The sequence below is a fragment of the Sarcophilus harrisii genome, chromosome 3 (assembly GCF_902635505.1).
Source record: "Sarcophilus harrisii chromosome 3, mSarHar1.11, whole genome shotgun sequence".
NCBI classification, from domain to species: Eukaryota; Metazoa; Chordata; class Mammalia; order Dasyuromorphia; family Dasyuridae; genus Sarcophilus; species Sarcophilus harrisii.
The window spans coordinates 256,107,222-256,127,298 of NC_045428.1; the positions used below are offsets into that span (position 1 = coordinate 256,107,222).

Sequence of the window (20,077 nt, forward strand, 5' to 3'; positions counted from 1 at the left end):
ATATGACATTCTATTTCCTGCCTCCAATTTTCTTCTCTGGCTGGCCCCATTCCTTGAGCTCTTTTTACCTCATCCAGCTCTCTTTCCCAGGTTCTCTGGCTTCTTTTCAGTTTCTTGGCTAAAATCCCATCTTCTGCAACAGGCCTTGATCAATTATTTTTAATGCTGAGACATTTTCTCTATTGATTATTTTTATTTTTTCCTGAACATATAATACTGTTTTTAAGTAGTAGTTTGCATGTTGTCTCCCCTACTAGACTGTAAGCTTTTGAATGTAGAGGCTTTTTTTTGGCCTTTCTTTGTACCCCAGCACAGGACACACAGTAGGCACTTAATAAATGCTTGTTGACATGACTTTACTTGTGATCTATGATCCTTTGACTTTTATGTGATTTATTTGGAGAAGAAAAGATTTAGAGGGTTACATGATCATCTGTTTTCAAATGCATAAAAGGGTATTATATAGAAGAGGGAATAGATTTGTTTGTCATGATAACAGAGTCAAAGATTAGAAACAGGTTAAAATTGCTAAGAAGCATGTTTGTGGTTCATGAGAAGAAATAAAAATTCTAACATTGTGAAATGCTGTAAAGTAGAATTAATGGAATGAGGTATCCAGTTATATTTTTTAGAGGTCTTTAAGCCAAGCTTAAAGATGTTTTACAGGGGATTCTTCTTCATGTATAGGATAGATTAAGTGATATCTGATGCTCCCTTCTACATCTTAAGAATTTTGGATTCTTTTAGTATATAGTTTTCCTGGACCTGGTAACTTCCCAAGCCTTTCTAGAGCAGTAAATTTTTGTTATGATCTCCCTATTATCTTGGGTTTCAATTCCCTATTACCCATTTCACTCCCTTTTTCCAATCCAAAGATGATTATTCTTGGTAGGGAATACAAAAGTGAACTCTATCATCAGCTTTTTTTCACCAGTTATTATTATCACATTTACCTCAACTGTGGTTCCACCTTTTTCCAAATTTTCTTTTCCCTTGTATAGTCCAAGAGAAAGCAAAACAGAACATTGCCCACAACACTCAACATAAAACAAAAAAGCCAAAACACTTATCAGTCCTCTGAAGCTTGTTTTTATATTCAACTTTTTCCCATCATCCAAATGTATTCAGCTTTCATAACCTAACTCTTTCATTTTCTCAATCTAATTTTGTTCTCCTTGTGCATTTAATCCCCTTTTCTTCCTCTTTAGAATATATTCTTCTATTATCAGAATTAATGGAATACCATTAATCTTTCTCTGATACTTTAGGAATATTCTTTCCCTAAATCTAGGGTGCATGTTAGACTTTCCTGGCATTTTTTCTTCTCAGTTAATCATTTCACTTCAAGGCTTCCCATCAAGTTTCTAACAGTAATCGAGAGAATCAGGTGCAGAATAATAGTTTTTCTTATCGCCTTCTTCACATTTTGAATGATGAAATTGTCATTAAGGGAGGATAGTGATAGGAATTATATCTGTGATTTATTAATATAATGAATTCCCTGTATGAAGAAACTTCCTCTGCTGATTCAGACTAGTTGCCTTTTCTGCAATGCAAGGTGTTAGAGAATTGTCCAAAGCACCAAGAGGGTGTATTTAGAAGCAGGAACAGCATTGTGGGAGGGAGATGCTACCACTCACAGCTCCTTTGCTTATTCCTTATTGGTAGCAGTTGGTCAACACCTATTGCTGGTGGCAATGAAGAAGGTAGACCTCTTTTCCATAGTAATTTCTTCTCTTAATGATGGCTGTAGTGGCTAGGCTAGAATCAGATTGTTGGCCTAAGAGATAACATCATTTTAAAGGTTCTTGGGTTCAGGATCCTAGGCTGTTTACATCACGGCCTGAAAGGAGATGGTGGTCAAGGTAAGTGGTTTGACTCACCTGGTGCATGATGCTACCTGTTTGTCACGTAGAATGCCCCCTTACTACTTGGAAATAACTGGATAATTGAAATCCCACATAATCATTTCATCATATTTCCAAGACCAACATATAATCTGTTTCCTATGTGCCTCAACTATTTCCTCCTTTTGTCCAGGTGATCCATTGAACTTTAACCAATAAACAATATTCTTATATTTTCTCTCTTGATTTTTTTACCCCAATGCTCTCAACTTGTAGTTTCTTAATTTCTGGACATTAATATAGCATAGTGCTCTAACTTTATTTTGTTATTGCTGAATAAAATATATATATAGTCTTTCAGCCCCATATTCCATTCAAAGATCCCATTCTAGCAAAGTAAAACATCTTCTTATGTTAAGATCTCCAATATCTTTGATCTGATTTTATAGTATTTTAACTATTTCTTGCTTTTTTCTCATAGTTAATAATGACAGCAGTTATTAAATATTAGATGAGAAGAGAATAACAATGGGATAATTGATTAATTAAATCCAAAACTGATTAACTAAATTAACTAAACAATTATAAGGATGATGATGGCAGTAGTAAAAACTGTCATTTAAACAGCAGTTTTACATTTAAACATTTCCTATGAAGCAATTCTTGTTTTAGATACTTTAAAAAATATGATCCATACAACAGCTCTGGGTGGTATGTATCAGGTATCTTATTATTCTCATTTACTTATGGCTAAAAACAACCAAATGCCTTCTCTAGAGTGACATGGCTCTTGTAGTAGGATTTGAACTCAGATCTTCCTGATTCCAAAGCTATTTCTTTAGCTATGATGGGATACTACCTTAATAGATACTTATAGATTTATTGATAAAAAATATTTAAATTAAAAAGCTTTGTATAGTTTTTACTTGGAGATGGATTTTTATTATTTTATAATTAATTTGATTAAAATTTATATTAATATATTTAAATGTTAAATATTCTAATGTAATTATTTGTTTTTAATTAAAAAGTTATGTGTTTGACCAAAATGCTGTTACATTTTTGTTTTTTAAGAACTCAAGGAGCATGCCTTCCCTATATACTTCCTGAGTTTCTACTTGAACCAGAAGATTACAAGAAATGGATTAAAATAAAAGTAAGGGGAAAATGGTGTTTGGGAAAAGTTTACAGAACAGTGGGCTATTTTCATTTGTTTGATCTATATCTGGCCACTGGATCTCCAGATGGCTCTGGAAGGGAAAGTGAGGCAGGTGACTGTGAATAGCCTTCCCTCACTTAAATCCGATTCATTTGCATGTCATAGCATCCCCTCCCTCTTGTCATGGTCCTCTACGAGAATGAAGGACAAACCACAATGGCAATAGTTGTTATTCATTTGAAGATTTCATAACCAACTTGCTAGTAATCTTTTAAAAAACATTTACAATGTTCTTTTTTCATTTAATGTGAAATGGAATTGATGATGGCATTCTGTTTCAGCTTTTAACTGAAATGTTTTATATACTATGTCTATGCAGAAATCAATTTGTTTTATGAGTCAGGACCTGTGTGTGTAGATTGTGTATGTGTATATATATACACATATATATATACATATGTATGTGTGCATCTACATGAGCATACACCAGTTAGAGAGGAAAAATTTTATTTTTATATTGATTTGGTTTGTAACTAATTTCAAAGTGTTTGTCCACTTACAATATATCCAGTTTAAGGGATCAAATATCTGGAGGAAAAAAGATATGCAAGTCAAAATGGAATTTCTTAAGTCCTTCTCAGTCTAGCTCAGGCTTCCCTTTATAGACTGTTCACATATTTCCCTTTATGCATTCTGTTCCAGCCAAATAGCATGCTGTTCCTGGTTCATGACATTCCATTTACACATCTCCCCAGACTGTTCCCAGTAGTTAGAATTTACTCCTTCCATATAGAATATCTAGTTCCCTTCAAAGCTCAGCTCAAGTGCTACCTCCTACATGGTAGTCTTCCTGATCTCCTAACAAACTGTCACGGTATCAAGTATTCCCCTTAACATCTATATGACCTTAGGCAAGCCTCTCAATTCTCTGAGGGTTAGAGTCTTTAGTTTTCTCATATGTAAAATGAAGTATTGAAAATGATGACATTCCATTTCTCTATTATGATATATATCTTAAAATTGAAGATATAGATATAACCGTCTACAACACGATTAAGCATATTTTAAAATTTTTATTTTTGCAAGGCAATTGAGGCTAAGTGACTTGCCTAGGATAACACAACTAATAAGGGCTAAGATTTTGAGGCTGGCTTTGAATTCAAGTCCTCCTGACTCCAGGACTGATGTTATTCACTGTATCATCTAGTTGCCCCTTTATTAAACATTTTAAATATTATCTGTAAAATTTTATTTTTCAAAGGCTGTAACTGAAGATGAATTTGACAATACCCCAAAACCTGTGAAATATAATTTGATCATTGAGGACTCTAAGTTTGAAACTTTGAGTAAACGTGTTTGGACAGATGTGTTACTTCAGACATACAAGGTACAATTCATACACTGTTAATTATTATTGTCATTATTATTGTTATTATTATTATTGGTAGAGTCCCTGAAACTTTGCTATTATAATGTCATATTATAGGTTAGACTCTTATTATGAAAAAATCCTTGCAAATGTGTTTTAGAGCAATACCAAACTATACCTGTACATGGTACAATATACCCTCTCCAATCCCTTCTAATTTGTAGTCTGTGTCCTTAGACTTCTGATTGTAAAATTCTTCCTCCAAATATATCTCTCTCCTCCATCTCACTTCAGTAATTTTCCCCAGCCTAATATATATTCCATAATCCAAGTTTGTTTTTTCTCATCTTTCCTTTTACCATCATCTTTACTTTATTTCATATCAGTATAATTCAATTCATCCCAGCTAGATTTTAGAGGTGAACAATATGATTGAAGTCATCCATACTGAAGCTGGTTTAAATTCAAGCTGGTTTAAATGCTGGTTGTTTATACAAGTAAATTTCTGATAAAATTTTAGGCAGAAAAAAGGAAATATTCTTGGGCAGGTAGACTTTTTTTAAACCACAGCAGTATACCCAGTCTACCTAAAAGACTTACTCTGGAAGGAAAAATGATCAAATACAAAGTTGAAGGGATTTTAGAGTATATGTTTTTTTTTTCTTTCTTTCTTATCTCCCAGGCTGGGTCAGCTAGGTTAAGCAGTGGTTAGAATACTGGACTTGGAATCAGGAAGACCTGAGTTCAAATATGACTTTAGATATTATCTGTGGGATATTGGGGAAGTCACTCAACCCTCTTTACCATTTTGTAAATTTTCTCATTTGTAAAATGAAGTGGATAAGAAAAAGGCAAAGTAGAACCTTTGCTAAGAAAGCTTCAAATGGGGTCATGAAGAGTCAGACATGATTTAAGTGACTGAATAAAAACAACAAATCACAATTTAAAAAGTATACAGTTTACTTAAAATATTTCTTTTAAAAAATGAGCATCATTTTTAGGGGGTTGGGTTAAATGACTTGCCCAGAATCACACAACTAGTAAGTGACAAGTATCTGAGGCCATTTACTTTCCCCCAAAATAAACATCTTTTATTCAAGATGAGCTGGATTTGTAGTATTCATAAATTGGTGTTACAGAGGATCACAAAATAGTGAGGTTCTAACAATTTCTGGCATAATATTTACAACTCTTTAGACATGACTTCTGTGAAAATTTTATTTCCTAAATTAACTTAAAACTATAAATGTACTGATAACTCTTTTTATCCACTGTGCTAAAAACAACTGTCATTATGTATTCATCTCTTTTTATTAGATTGTCATATAATAAAGAACCCCAGCAAAAAAAAGTAATCTATTATATTTTTGCTGCTTACATAAGACTTAAAAGATAGAATGAAACTGTAGTTATCCAGAAAATGTAAGAGATGGTCTTTCTGGGTTATTAAATTGTCAATAGATTTGAACTTTTATAATGTTAAATACTATTTTTAAAAAGTAGCTATTTTTAGATTGATATCTTTCTAAAGTATTTTTAAATAAAAATTTGGAGTACTGGATAGAATACTGGTCATGAGTCAAAAAGACCTGAGTTCAAATTTTGCCATAGATACTTAGTAGCTATGTGACCCTGAATAAGTCACTTAATTTGTTTGTCTTAATTTCCTCAACTGTAAAATGGGGACAATCAGAACACCTATTCCTGGAGTTCTTGTGAGAATCAAATGAGATAATGTTTATTATTTTTTTCTTTAAAAGCATTTTATTTTTCTGAATATACATAAAAATAGTTTCCAACAGTCATTTTTGTAGAATTTTGTGTTCAAAATTTTTTCTTCTTCCCTCCTTTACCTTCCCCCTCCCTAAGATAGCAAACAATTTGATATAGGTTAAATATGTATAATCCTTTTAAATATATATACATATTTGTCATATTGTCATATTATATAAGAAATATAAGACCAAAAAGGGAAAAAAACACAAGAAAGAAAATGCAAACAAACAAAAGGTAAAAATACTATTCTTTGATCCATAATTCATAATGTCTCCATAATTCTCTCTCTGGATACAGATGGCACTTTCTATCCCAAGTCTATTGGAATTGTCTCAAATTACCGTACTGCTAAGAAAAACTAAGTCCATCACAGTTGATCTGATGGCGCATAGTTTTGTTATTACTGTGCACATTGTTCTCTGGTTCTGCTTACTTTACTCAGCATTAATTATTGTAAGTCTTCCCACGTTTTTCTGAAATCAGCCTGCTCATGAGATTATGTTTATAAAGCATATAATATGACACTTGATATATAGTAGCCATAAACTAAAAGCTAGTTATTATTGTTATAATTATTGTTATTAATTAAACTTATATTTGATCATAACCATCAGTTTTCCTGTGTCTTAATAAAATTATGTCTATAGGCTGTACCCCATATAAAATTTCATTATTTCTTTATTCCTTATTCCTATTAATTCCTTAACTTTATAAAAGTTGCCATACATATTCAAAATGTCCTTCCTCCTCCTATTCACCTGTTGGAATCCCTAATTTCTTTTTAGGCTGAACTCAAGTGCTGCTTTCTTAAAGAAGCCAATTCTGATTTTTTGAATTGCTAGTGTACCACTCCTGAAATAATTGTATATATTCCATACTCATCTGTTAATATCTTATATCTCCTAGTGTAATATAAGAGCTTGTGTTTTTGTATTTGTATCACTTATACTTAGGATAATTCCTGACACACAATTAATTTCTTGATAAATGATCACTGATTATAACCATTAAATTGTAAATTCCTCATTAGATTTTAAGTTCCTTAAGGTCAGGGACTGTCTTTTTGCTTCCTTTGATATTCCCAGTGCTTAGTACAGTACCTGGAATATAGTAAGCACTTAATAAATGTTTACTAATTGATTGCTAGTATTCAGGTACTGCGGTAAAAGATCTCAAGTCCAAATCATTTCAGATTTTTACATCTGCTTTTTATAGTTTTATTACTGCCTTTCTTAATGGAAGTTTGGTTTTGTTTTCTGATTTCTTTTATAATGCCTGACATTACAGCTAGTAATCCTTTTTTCCTCTTCTAGTTTATTGTTTCTATTTTTGTTATGGCTTAAGAATCAGTCATTTTGAGGGAAAATATGAATAAATAAGTTCTATGTGATAATTTAATCTATGAGTAACATGCATTAATTTTTGCACAGACCTAAGAATATTTGTTTGCTTTTCATGCTCCATACATCCCATATTCCAGACAAGTGAGGATTCCATTTATCTAAGGAATGTCAATATATGCCTATTTATTCTTTATCAAATCCTAGTGGAATAAAATAGCTTCATGTACTATTTATTCCATTTTCTTCAACTCAGTTGAAGTGATTAACAGCAGTGGATTTGGAGTCAGGAAGACCTGAATTCAAATCTTCCCTAGCTATATGACTCTGGATAAATCACTTAACCTCCCTCAGAGTCAATTTTATCATATATAAAATGGAAATAATCATAACACTTAGATTATAGGTAAGAAAACTAACTGTTATTTTGAGGATCAAAGGAGACTGAGAATGATTAGATAGGGAAGGAGAATCACAACATTATAAATGCTCAGTCTTTTCTATTCACACATTACCATATCACCCCTTCTCCTATCTATATTATAATATAGTATCATTCTCAGTCTCCTTTGCTATTTCATCATACATGTGATGACTGTGTATTTTAAAATCAGCTGGAGTCAGGAATTCAGGTAAAGGGAAAATCTTCAATCTTTATTCTCAGTAGAGGTGAAGAAGGATCAGAGTGAAGGGGGATCAGAGTTGAAGGGGGATTAGCAATGTGAGCAGCTGAAACAGGAATAAGAAGCCAGCCAGACCAGAAGCCAGCCAGCAGTCTCTCCCGGACTCTCTTCCTCCCCTCTGCCTCCACCCACCAGAATCGTCATTTCCTGTACAACACATCAGGATTTGCACAAAGATTGGACAGGGGCCATTTATTCTCCAAGCATATATATTAATAGAGTATGGTCCAATTACTATTTAGCCTCACGTGCTTGGGACCTCAGTGCATCAACTCGAGCTTCAGCCTATTACATATACAGATTTTGCTCCCTTCGTAATTATGGGTATTTCCCAAGGCTCTGTTCCATTTTGCCTACTCTTTATCTTTATATTCCCTTAATCAGTGATCTCACCGGCTCACATGGACTTAGTTATCAACTCTGTCAGATGACTTCAATATGTATATGTGGGTGTGTATATACACACACACATGTATATGGCTAGTGAGTGTCTAAGGCAACATTTGAATATATCTTCATGATTCTAATTGCAGTGTTCTACCACTCTTCCACCTAGCTATAAATGTGGGTCAGTATCTTCCCTGACCTTCAATCCTGCTGTGAAGACCGTGTATTTTTAAATCAGCAGGAGTCAGGAATTCAGGTTAGGGGAAAACCGTCAGTCTTTATTCTCAGTGAAGAAGGATCGGAGGTGGAAGAGAATCGGCGATAGCAATGTGTGCAGCTGAGTCAAGAAGCTAGCTAGACCAGCAGCCACACAACCAGCAGCTCGGAGTCTCGAACCCAGGCTCAATCTCTCCCAGCTTCTCTTCTTGTCTCTCTCTCTGCCTCCACCCACCAAAATCGTCATTTCCTCTACAACACATCAGGACTTGCACAGAGAGTGGGCAGGGACCATTCTTTATCCAATCATGTATATTAATAGAGTATAGCCCAATTACTATCTAGCCTCATGTACTTGGGACCTCAGTGCATTAACTCAAACCTCAGCCCATTACATCTCCCGCTTTCTTTATTTTAGAACACAGGTGGTCATGCCATCCCTGACTCCTCAGGGAGGTCAGAGCCCCAAGGAGAGGTGATCACAGCCTTCCTAACTTCTCAGAGAAGGAGGTGAAAGCACCGAAAAGGAGGTGATCACAGCCTCCTGACTTCTCAGAAAAGGCGTGAAAGCACTAAAAGGAGATGATCACGCCCTACCTGACATCTCAGGAAGGGAGATGAAAAGCACCAAAGGGAAATGGGGGTTGCTAGCGGGTTTCTGGGCTGAAGGGTCTTATTATGCACAAACCCATCAGCATGGGAGGTATTACACAAGCACATAGCAATAACGCAGAGGCTATTAGGTATGACTCTCCCCACAGTCAGTGCAGGCTCGATGTAGTGTAACAAACATGAATTGTACACGCAAGTAGCGGAATAGCAAACAATATAAATCAACATGGTGTTGGAAAAGATCACCAGAAGTCCTGGAAGGAGGGTATGTAAACAACAGTCACACATACACCTTATTCAGCAGCCAAAAGATAGTCCAAAACCAATCTATTGTCCATTGCTTCACATGTCAGGGAATCCTGAGTTTTTGAAGTCCTGCAAAAGTCTTTTTATGTGTTAGGGAATCTAATGATTCCAGCAGATTTTGAAGTGTTGTAACAGTCTTATCATTTCTCAGAGAATCCAATGATTCCTGAGAGTATTCGAGTCCTCTGTCTGAGAATCCAATGATTCCTGAGGGTTTTGAAGTCCAACAATCTTTGATGTCTATGAGTCAAATGCCATAACTGCCACGCTCTTTCAATGGTGAGCACAATCAGCAACAGAACCACTCGATATTTCTTGGGTCTTCTCTTTTGTTTCAAGGGTCTGCTCCGTCTCTCTGTGATGGACAAGGCGAATATGGCTCCTTGGCACCCATCTGATTCCTTCTCCACCTGTAGAGATACAAGCAAACCCTCTCCCCAAAGCAGTTAGCCTATCTGGTCCTTTCCATTCACCACTTTCTGGGTCTCTCCACATCACCTGGCGATTATCTAAAGATAGTGGAGCTGCTCGCAATGGACACTGACCTTCCGGTGGGTTATAAAACCTGTCTGCCGGAGCCAGTGCATCTTTGTCAAAAATCAAGAAGTTAATAGTGTAAAGAGCTAGATTTAGAAGTTCTCTAGGGTTACCTGTGGCTCCCCTTTCTTTTGTTTTTGGAGGAGCGTCTTAATATCTCTGTTTCTCCTCTCCACTATTGCCTGTCCTTGAGGATTAAAAGGTATGCCCGTGGTGTGTAAAATCTTATACTGTGCACAAAAGTGTGCAAAATGTTTTGAAGTATAAGCAGGACCATTGTCTGTTTTTATTGCTTGTGGCACACCCATAATGGCAAATGCTTGTGTGAGGAATTCAGTGACCACTTGGGCTGTCTCTTTTGCTGCTGGTATTGCAAAAGTGAATCCCGAAAAGGTGTCTACCGCAACATGGATGAAAGACAGACGACCAAAAGATTTATAATGGGTCACATCCATTTGCCAGATTTCATTGGGTCTCAAACCACGAGGGTTCTTCCCTGGAGGCAGTGTAGGAGCGTGGAAAGGAAGGCAAACTGTACAGGCTTTTACTATGCTCCTAGCTTCCTCTCTTGTTATTCCAAATTGTAAACGTAAAGCTCGAGCAGCCTGATGATATTTAGAATGAGATGCCTGAGCTTCTTGGAACAAAGGGGTATTGACCAACATAGTTAGAAGGCTATCTGCCTTTGAATTGCCATCAAATATGGGACCTTGGAGTCCACTATGAGAATGGACATGTAATATATAGATCTTACCTGGATGCTTTCTCACTTGCTCTTGAAGTTTCTTAAAGAGCTGATATATATTAGAGGCTGCAAATTTTATTTGGGCTGTGGCAATTCTTTGTACCACACCTACTGAATAGGCTGAATCAGATATTATATTTATGTCTCCTGGATAATAAGTAAGGGCTAGAATGATCGCGTACAATTCATTCTGCTGAGTGGACTGAAAAGGAGTTCAGACTACATCCTGCATCACTTTTTGCTTCTTGGATATTTTAAACTGGATGTCCTGAAGATATCTCAAAATGAAATTATCCAAAAGATAACTAATTTTCCCTTTCCCCAAACCTATTCCTCTTTTATTCATTCCTGTTTCTGAGAAATGCACCATTATTTTTCCAGTTTCCCTGGTTTGAAACTGTAATTATCATTAACTGCTGACTCTCACCCCACATACCCAAACAATTGTCAGATCTTGTTATACTTCACACACAAAATCTCTTGCGTTTGTGTCCTTTTTACTCACATGGCTCCCTTCTCAGTTCAACATTTCCTGTCAAAACTAGTCTAACTGCCTCTTAATTGATCTCTCTGCTTCAATTCTTTCCCGATTTCAGTCCAAACTCCATGCTGTTGTTAAAGTGGTTTTCCTTAAACATAGCTATAACCCTTCCACTCTCTTCTTCAATCAATTCCACTGGTTCCTTATTACCTCTAGAATCAAATATAAGCTCCTTGGTTTAGATTTTAAAACCCTTGACAATCTAGTGCCAATTTATCTTTTCAGGTTTATCGTACATTATTTTTCTTCTTACACTCTCTAATCTGAACAAACTGGCTTCCCTTACACATGACATCTTAATTCCTTTCTTTGTAACTTGGCACTGACTATCCCAAGTGCCTGAAATCCATTCTGTCTCATTTCTGTCTCATGTAATCCCTGTCTTCCTCAACGCTCCAAACAAATATTACTTCCACTAAAATCCTTTTCTTATCCCCTCAACTGCAAATACCCTGCCTCTTAAATTACTTTTTATTTGTGTATATTTATAGATGTCCTTGTTTTCTCCCCTTGTATATGAATAGAGAATATTTTATGCTTTGTGCATATGACCCCAATACCCAACTGTGTCTAGAATATAGTGATTGATTGATTGTTTTTTTGATTGAATGCTACTTCCAGGCAGCCTCCTTTTGAAGAAATTGTAGAATACTTTGCATGAATGGGAACCTTTTGAAGAAATTGTAGAATACTTTGCATGAATGGGAAAAGGAAAAAATAAATTTAAAGAACTGGTCATGATGGGACAGAGCCCAAATGGCAGAGAAAAGGAAGAGACTCACGTAAACTACTCCAAATTCCTGTCTAATCAACTCAACATAAATTCTAGAATGGCAAACTCATTAAGGATGAGGCAAACAATTTTTCAGTCTAAGACAGCTTAGAAGGTAGGCGGTAAAGGTGTATCACATTGGGGTAAGAGTAGAGTCCAGCATAATCACAACCACAGTCATAGGAGACCAGCAGTAGATGTTGGGAGACAATTGAATTGGAGCCAGTGGTGACTGCTTCCAGAACTCTTATTCCAAGAGTCCCAGTCCCAGATTGCAGTCCTGAATCACAGTCTCAGGAAGAGAAGTACTAGCATATCAGAGCTTTGAGACACATGGGAGCTAAGACCCTGGCTACAGATTCAGGACAGAAAAAAAGTGCTTTTAGTCAATGAAAGGCTAGAGACAGGCCAGGAGAATAGAAAACATGTCTTTTAGATCTTAGCACTTTTGAAGAACAAAGAATATTGGTCTCCCAAACTAGTTGTGAAATCAATTGCACATGAAACTTGGAATGATACTCTCTCCAACTCAGAAGAAGAATATAATTTAATATAAAGTTAAAAAGCAAAAAAAAAAAAATAGGCTGTGAAAATGAGCAAACACAATAATCCTGATCCTAGAAAGTTACCATGGTAGGAGAAGTTGGGTGGTACAGTGGATAGAGCACCAGCCCTGGAGTAGGGAGAACCTGAGTTCAAATTTGGCTTTACACACTTATTATCTTTGTGACCCTGGGCAAGTCATTTAACTCTGATTGCCTCCATCAAAAAAAAAAAAAAAAAAAAAAAAAAAGAAAGAAAAAAAAAAGAAAAGAAAGAAAAGGAAACAACAAAAAAGTTATTATAGTGATAGGGAGGATCAAAACACAAATTCAGAAAAAGAGAACAGAGTCAAAATTGCTATATTAAAAGTTTCAAAATAAGATGTGAATTAGTCTCAGACCCAAAAATAATTATTGGAAGAACTCAAAAAGAAATTTAAAAATCAAATAAGTTTGGTTGAGGAAAAATTAGAAAAGAAATGAGAATGATATGAGAAAATTGTGAAGCAAAAGGCAACTTGGTAAAGGAGGCAAAAAAAAAATACTGAAGAAAATAACACCTTAAGGAACAGAAAGGGGAACAAAAATCCAGGGAAGAGAAAAATGCCTTACAAAAGCAGAATTGGCCAAATGATTTTTCAAAAGATGGAAAAATTCACTGAAGAAAAGAACTCCTTAAAAATATAATTGACCAAATGAAAAAGAAGGTTCTAAAGCTCAATAAAGAAAACAGTTCTTTAAAAATTAGAATTGGGTAAGTGGAAACTAATGACTCCATGAGATATAAGGAAAAAATAAAACAAAAAGAAAAGAATAAAAAATAGAAAACAATGTGAAATATCTCAATGGAAAAATAACTGACCTGGAAAATAGACCTAGGAGAGATAATTTAAAAATTATTGGACTAACTGAAATGCTTGATAAAAATAGAAATTTGATGTTATGTTTCAAAATTTTATCAAGGAAAACTGCTGTAATATTCTAGAATTAGAGGACAAATAACCTACTAAAGAGATTTCAAAATAAAAATATTAAAGTCCTATTAATCTAGAGCTTCTAGGTCAAGGAAAATATATTGCAAGAAGCCAAAAACAACAACAACAAAAACAATTCAAATATTGTGGAACCATAGTTAAGATAACACAAGATTTAACAGCTTCTGCATTAAAGGATTGGAGGGTAAATATGATATTCTAGAAGATATACCAATAATTGTTCAACAAAATTAAGTATAATCCTTCAGGGGCAAAATGGAAATTCAATGAAATAGAGGACGTTCAAGCATTCCTGATTAAAAAGCTAGAGCTGAATAGAAAATTAATCTTTCAAAAAAATCAAATGAAGGTGGCTTAGCTGTACCAGATCTAAAATTATATTATAGAACAGCAGTTACCAAAACCATTTGGTATTGGCTAAGGAATAGATTAGTTGATCAGTGGAATAGATTAGGTTCAAGGGACAAAACAGTCAACAACTATAGCAACCTAGTCTTTGACAAACCCAAAGACCCCAGCTTTTGGGATAAGAACTTACTGTTTGGTAAAAATTGCTGGGAAAATTGGAAACTAATATAGCAGAAACTAGGCATTGATCCACACTTAACACCGTACACCAAGATAAGGTCAAAATGGGTTCATGACCTAGACATAAAGAATGAAATTATTAATAAATTAGAGGAACACAGGATAGTTTACCTCTCAGACCTGTGGAAGGGGAAGGACTTTATGACCAAAGAAGACCTAGAGATCATTACTGATCACAAAATAGAAAATTTCGACTATACCAAACTGAAAAGTTTTTATACAAACAAAATTAATGCAGAAAAGATTAGAAGGGAAGCAATAAACTGGGAAAATATTTTTACAGTCAAAGGTTCTGATAAAGGCCTCATTTCCAAAATATATAGAGAATTAACTCTAATTTATAAAAAATCAAGCCATTCTCCAATTGAAAAATGGTCAAAGGATTTGAACAGACAATTCTCAGAGGAAGAAATTGAAACTATTTCTAGTCATATGAAAAGATGCTCCAAGTCATTATTAATCAGAGCAATGCAAATTAAGACAACTCTGAGATACCACTATACACCTGTCAGATTGGCTAAGATGACAGGAAAAAATAATGATGAGTGTTGGAGGGGATGCGGGAAAACTGGGACATTGATGCATTGTTGGTGGAGTTGTGAACGAATCCAACCATCATGGAGAGCAATTTGGAACTATGCTCAAAAAGTTATCAAACTGTGCATACCCTTTGATCCAGCAGTGTTACTACTGCGCTTATATCCCAAAGAGATCATAAAGAAGGGAAAGGGATCTGTATGTGCATGAATGTTTGTGGCAGCCCTCTTTGTAGTGGCTGGAAACTGGAAACTGAGTGGATGCCCATCAGTTGGAGAATGGCTGAATAAATTGTGGTATATGAATATTATGGAATATTATTGTTCTATAAGAAATGACCAACAGGATGATTTCAGAAAGACCTGGAGAGACTTACATGAACTGATGCTGAGTGAAATGAGCAGGACCAGGAGATCATTATATACTTCAACAACAATATTATATGATGACCAGTTCTGATGGACCTGGCCATCCTCAGCAACGAGATCAACCAAATCATTTCCAATGGAGCAGTAATGAACTGAACTAGCTACGCCCAGAGAAAGAACTCTGGGTGATGACTAAAAACCATTACATTGAATTCCCAATCCCTATATTTATGCCCACCTGCATTTTTGATTTCCTTCACAAGCTAATTGTACAATATTTCAGAGTCTGATTCTTTTTGTACAGCAAAATAACAGTTTGGTCATGTATACTTATTGTGTATCTAATTTATATTTTAATATATTTAACATCTACTGGTCATCCTGCCATCTGGGAGGGGTGGGGGTAAGAGGTGAAAAATTGGAACAAGAGGTTTGGCAATTGTTAATGCTGTAAAGTTACTCATACATATAACCTGTAAATAAAAGGCTATTAAATAAAAAAAAAAGAAAATTAATCTTTCAAATACCAAACTAGAGTGAAACATAAAAAGTTAACATGAAAAAGAAATCATAAGAAATTCAATATGTTCCTATATGGGAAGAGGACAGTTGTAACACCTAAAAATTTATATATTATTAGGACAGTTAGAGGGACAAAGACAGAACATAGGCCCAAAATGAATATGATGGGATGATATGAAAATAAAATTAAAGAGCAAGAAAGAGGAATGCATTAGGAGAAGGGGAAAGGGAGAGGTAGAATCGGGTAAATTTTCTCATATGAAAAAGAAGTTTGAAACAGCTTTTAGGGTGGAGGAGAAAATGGGGTGATGGGCAAGAGCCATTCTTATTGGAATTGGCTTTAAGAAAGAATAACCTACTCACTCAGGTATGGGAAATCTGTCTTAAACAGCAAACTAGCAGGAGAAAGAAAGGGCAGAATAAGGAAGATAGAAGTCAGATACAAAACACTTGAGAATGGACAGCATAAAAAGAGAAAGAGAAAGTAGGATTAATAGTGGAAAAATAGGATGGAGGGAAATAGCAATTACAAGTATAAAAATATATTGTGGTAAGTTTCTTTTTTCAAGGCCTCATTTTTCAAATATATAGAACAGTGAGTTAGATATTTTAAAAATATGAACCATTCCTCAGTTGATAAATGGTCAAAGAAAATAAACTAGAAGTGTTCAGATTAAAGTAATTAAAGCTATGTACAATTATATGAGAAGTGCACTGAATGACTATTAACTAGAGAAATGCAAATTAAAACACTTTAAGGTACTACCCCCATAGCCACTAGAGTGGCTAATGTAACAGAAAAAAATTACAAATGCTGAAGAGAGTGTGGGAAAATTGAGATACTAATGCACTGATGATGGAATTAGTAATTGATTCAACCATTCTAAAATGCAGTTTGGAACTATGGCCAAAGGTGTATAAACACATACATACCCTTTTACTAAGCAATATCCCTATTATGTCTATATTCCAAAAATATAAAAACCAAAGGGAAAAGTTCCTCTATGCACAAAAATATTTATAGCGGCTATTTTTGTGGTGGAAAAGATTTGGAAATGTAAGACAATGCCTATTATCTGAGGAATGGTTGAAAAAAAGTTGTATGTGATTGTGCTGTAAGGATTGATGAGCAAGATGATCTCAGTCAAACCTGAATGACTTAAATGCACTGATGTAAAATAAAGTGAACAGATCTAGGAGAACAGTATACATGCTAATAGCAATATTATGTGATGTTCAACTATGCTAGATTTAGCTATTCTCAGCAATACAATGATCCAAGACAATTCTGAAGAACTTATAATGAAAATGTTATTCATCTTCAGAGAAAGATGTGGTAGAGGGAGAGAATTTGCCACTAAAATTTAAACAAATTAATGTTAAGATTTCTTATATGTAACTGGGGAAAATATCAAATAAGTAAAAAAAAAAAAAACTGTGGATAGAAAATGTGATGTTTCCAGATAAAATGGTATATTCTATTTCCTTCTTCTTTGCCAGGCTAATATGTAAAGTAAAACTTTCTGTTGCTGTATAATTAAACATATCTGTCTCTGTTATCCTGTAAGCCATAACAGTATATTGGATATGATAGATGGACATTAGGACTGGAACATTTGTTTGTAGGATTTTGGGAAATGTCCTGCTGTAATTTAGGGACAATGCCATTGGCATTTTTCTGTCCTACTATTATAATAATCTTATCAATAAAAGAGTATGAAATTATTTTGGTATAACTTATTCTTGAGGAACCTTTCATAGTACTGATCACTTTTTAATAGAAATGTTCACAATACCATCTCTTTAAAAATTCATTTTAGAATTGTTTTCCCTCTTACCTTCTGACACTATCAATCACCATTCACATTTCACCACATGATTTATCTACTCCTATTCCTAGATGAAGATATACCTAGAGAAATTTATAGAACTAACCCATTTGACGCTCTGCAGATTTATGGTGCACAATCTCAGCTGAGCCCTTGCTACTGCTTAATAATGCTACTCTACTTTTATTGATTCTTTTTCTATAATTGCCCATGGGAACTCTAACAAATCTTTTTTTTCCTTTCCCCAAATTTTACCTCTTTCATACTTAAGATGTTTTACCTTTTTAAAATAAAGATTACTTAAGTGAGCTCCTTAAGTTCTCTTCTTTTCCTCCATATTTTTCTCCATTATTACTCACTTTCTCTTCCTCTATCAGTCAAAAACTGTTTATTCAAAAAAAGGTGTTTATTCGCCTACAGTATGTCAAGCACTGTACTGTGAAGACTTTATATCTTATCAGGGGAGATTACATATGTGAATAAAAATGAAGTGTCTATTCACTCTCTCAGCTGTTGACTTGATAATTTCCTGAGAAAACAGAGGCCACTATGAGAAATGATCTTTCTGAAGTCAGCTGTACACAACTCCCCAACTTAGCCATTGGGAGAAAAAGACAAAGGCATGAAGGGTTGTTTTTATCTGGAACATCAAAATGATGTTAACTAATTCTGCAAAAATAAGTCCTCTGAGAGTTTACCAAACCAATGGAACTCTATTGAAGGAAAAGCTAAAGATTTTCTTATTGTCCGTTATGGTTCCTAAAATTTTAACCTTCATCCCAAGCCTCATACATCCTGCCTCCTCTGTTAGTCTGATGAGATCTGATAGAGGAAGACCTAGCTCTTTAAGAATGATATTTTGCTTGATTTACCAACAACTTCATGCATTATGAGAAGGACATCTGCATCTGGATGTTAGTGGTCATTTATAGTAACAATCATATACATTGTGAATTTTTGGTGGAACTGAGTCCTGGCAAGTGCATGTAGCATGAGCATGAGCAATATATCTGGAATGTGAGAGAGCCTTGGGTGACTGGGTGGATTGTATCTTCATTTATATTTATTTCATGGCTGTGGCCCTGGCTTGGTCAGGTATCTGCAGATAATAAGAATGGATGATCCATCATTCTCCCTTTTTGTGTAAGGATCAAGGAAGGAACTTAAATGATACTAATTTCCACATATGGTTGTAAAATATTTTAATCCCCATCAGAGACATTATGGATCTTCTGCTGAACTGAATAATCAAGCTGATGGCCTAAAATAGAATTTGATAAATTGGGTTATTACTGATATGGACATAGGACCTGTGATACTATGTTGAGGTGAGAAAGGGAACACACGATTCCCCCAATTAAGGAAAAAGAAGCTATTTTGGTCCAATGTTGCTATTTGATAGAACACCCAGCTCTGAAAGAACAGTCTAGAATTATTCCATGTTTTCCTGACCTGCTTTGTAACTGAATGTGGGGATTGTGATTATAATTTATTGATAGTTTATTATTATTATTGATTATTGTTTAAAATAAATGTTTATTTTATATATCTGTATAGCTGGGGTCATAATTCATTGGGTAAAAAGGGATTGTGAGTGGAAAAATTTTAAAAAGCTTTGCTCAAGCTATGCATGATACCCCTACTGAATGCCTTTTTATGTTGTCTTCCCCTAGTACAGTTCTTGGTACATATAGAATGCTGGATCTCTCAATCTCTTTCTCTCTCTCTCCCTCTTTCAATCATCTATCCATAGATAATTGGGATTATTGAATATTGAAATGGCTCTTGAATCAGTCTGTGGCTTATCTCTGTATATGTATAAATATGTATGAATGCAAAAATTTATCTTTATCTTTCTCTCTATATAATATTAATGTAATTCTATATGAAATGTAAGTTCCTTGAGGTTCTATTTTTGTTTTTCAAAACCCAATATCTAGCTTTGTACCTGATCATTTGACCACTAATAAGGGAGTTGGGAGCAATAACAACTATTGGAATCAGTTGAGTCACTTTGTGAAAATTTGGGAGATTAGAATAAAGAAGGCAGAGAGACCCAATAATTGGTCTAGTTAGAGATTCCCTACATCAGTAAAATTTAGGTCTTGTATCCTTTAAAATTGGGTAGAGGCAGAGGACATACAGGATGGTGAAGGACCTTGATATCATTTTATGTGAAGCTTGGTTACTTAGCCTGGAAAAGAAAAGGCTTGTGTAGGTGTGGCATGAAAGCTGACTTTAAATATGTGAATAACCACTAAATAGAAGAATAGTTATAATTAGTCAACATGGCCCTCGGTATTTAAAAGTAAAACCAATAGTTGGGAAGTTGTACCAACAAACATTTAGGCTTGATGAAAGATAAATCTTTTAAAACTAGACATTTCCAAGAATAGAATAGGCTGC

The 20,077-nt window shown here is 34.8% G+C and overlaps 1 protein-coding gene across 1 annotated transcript in view; it reads left to right on the forward strand.

Moving 5' to 3' along the window:
• The window catches only part of CFAP47 (cilia and flagella associated protein 47), a 759,462-nt gene that overhangs the window by 217,945 nt on the left and 521,440 nt on the right, over positions 1-20,077 (forward strand). The window contains exons 31-32 of the mRNA XM_031959439.1: positions 2,922-3,003; positions 4,268-4,393. Of these exons, the coding sequence (XP_031815299.1) occupies positions 2,922-3,003; positions 4,268-4,393 (208 nt within the window). The remainder of the gene's footprint in view (positions 1-2,921; positions 3,004-4,267; positions 4,394-20,077) is intronic.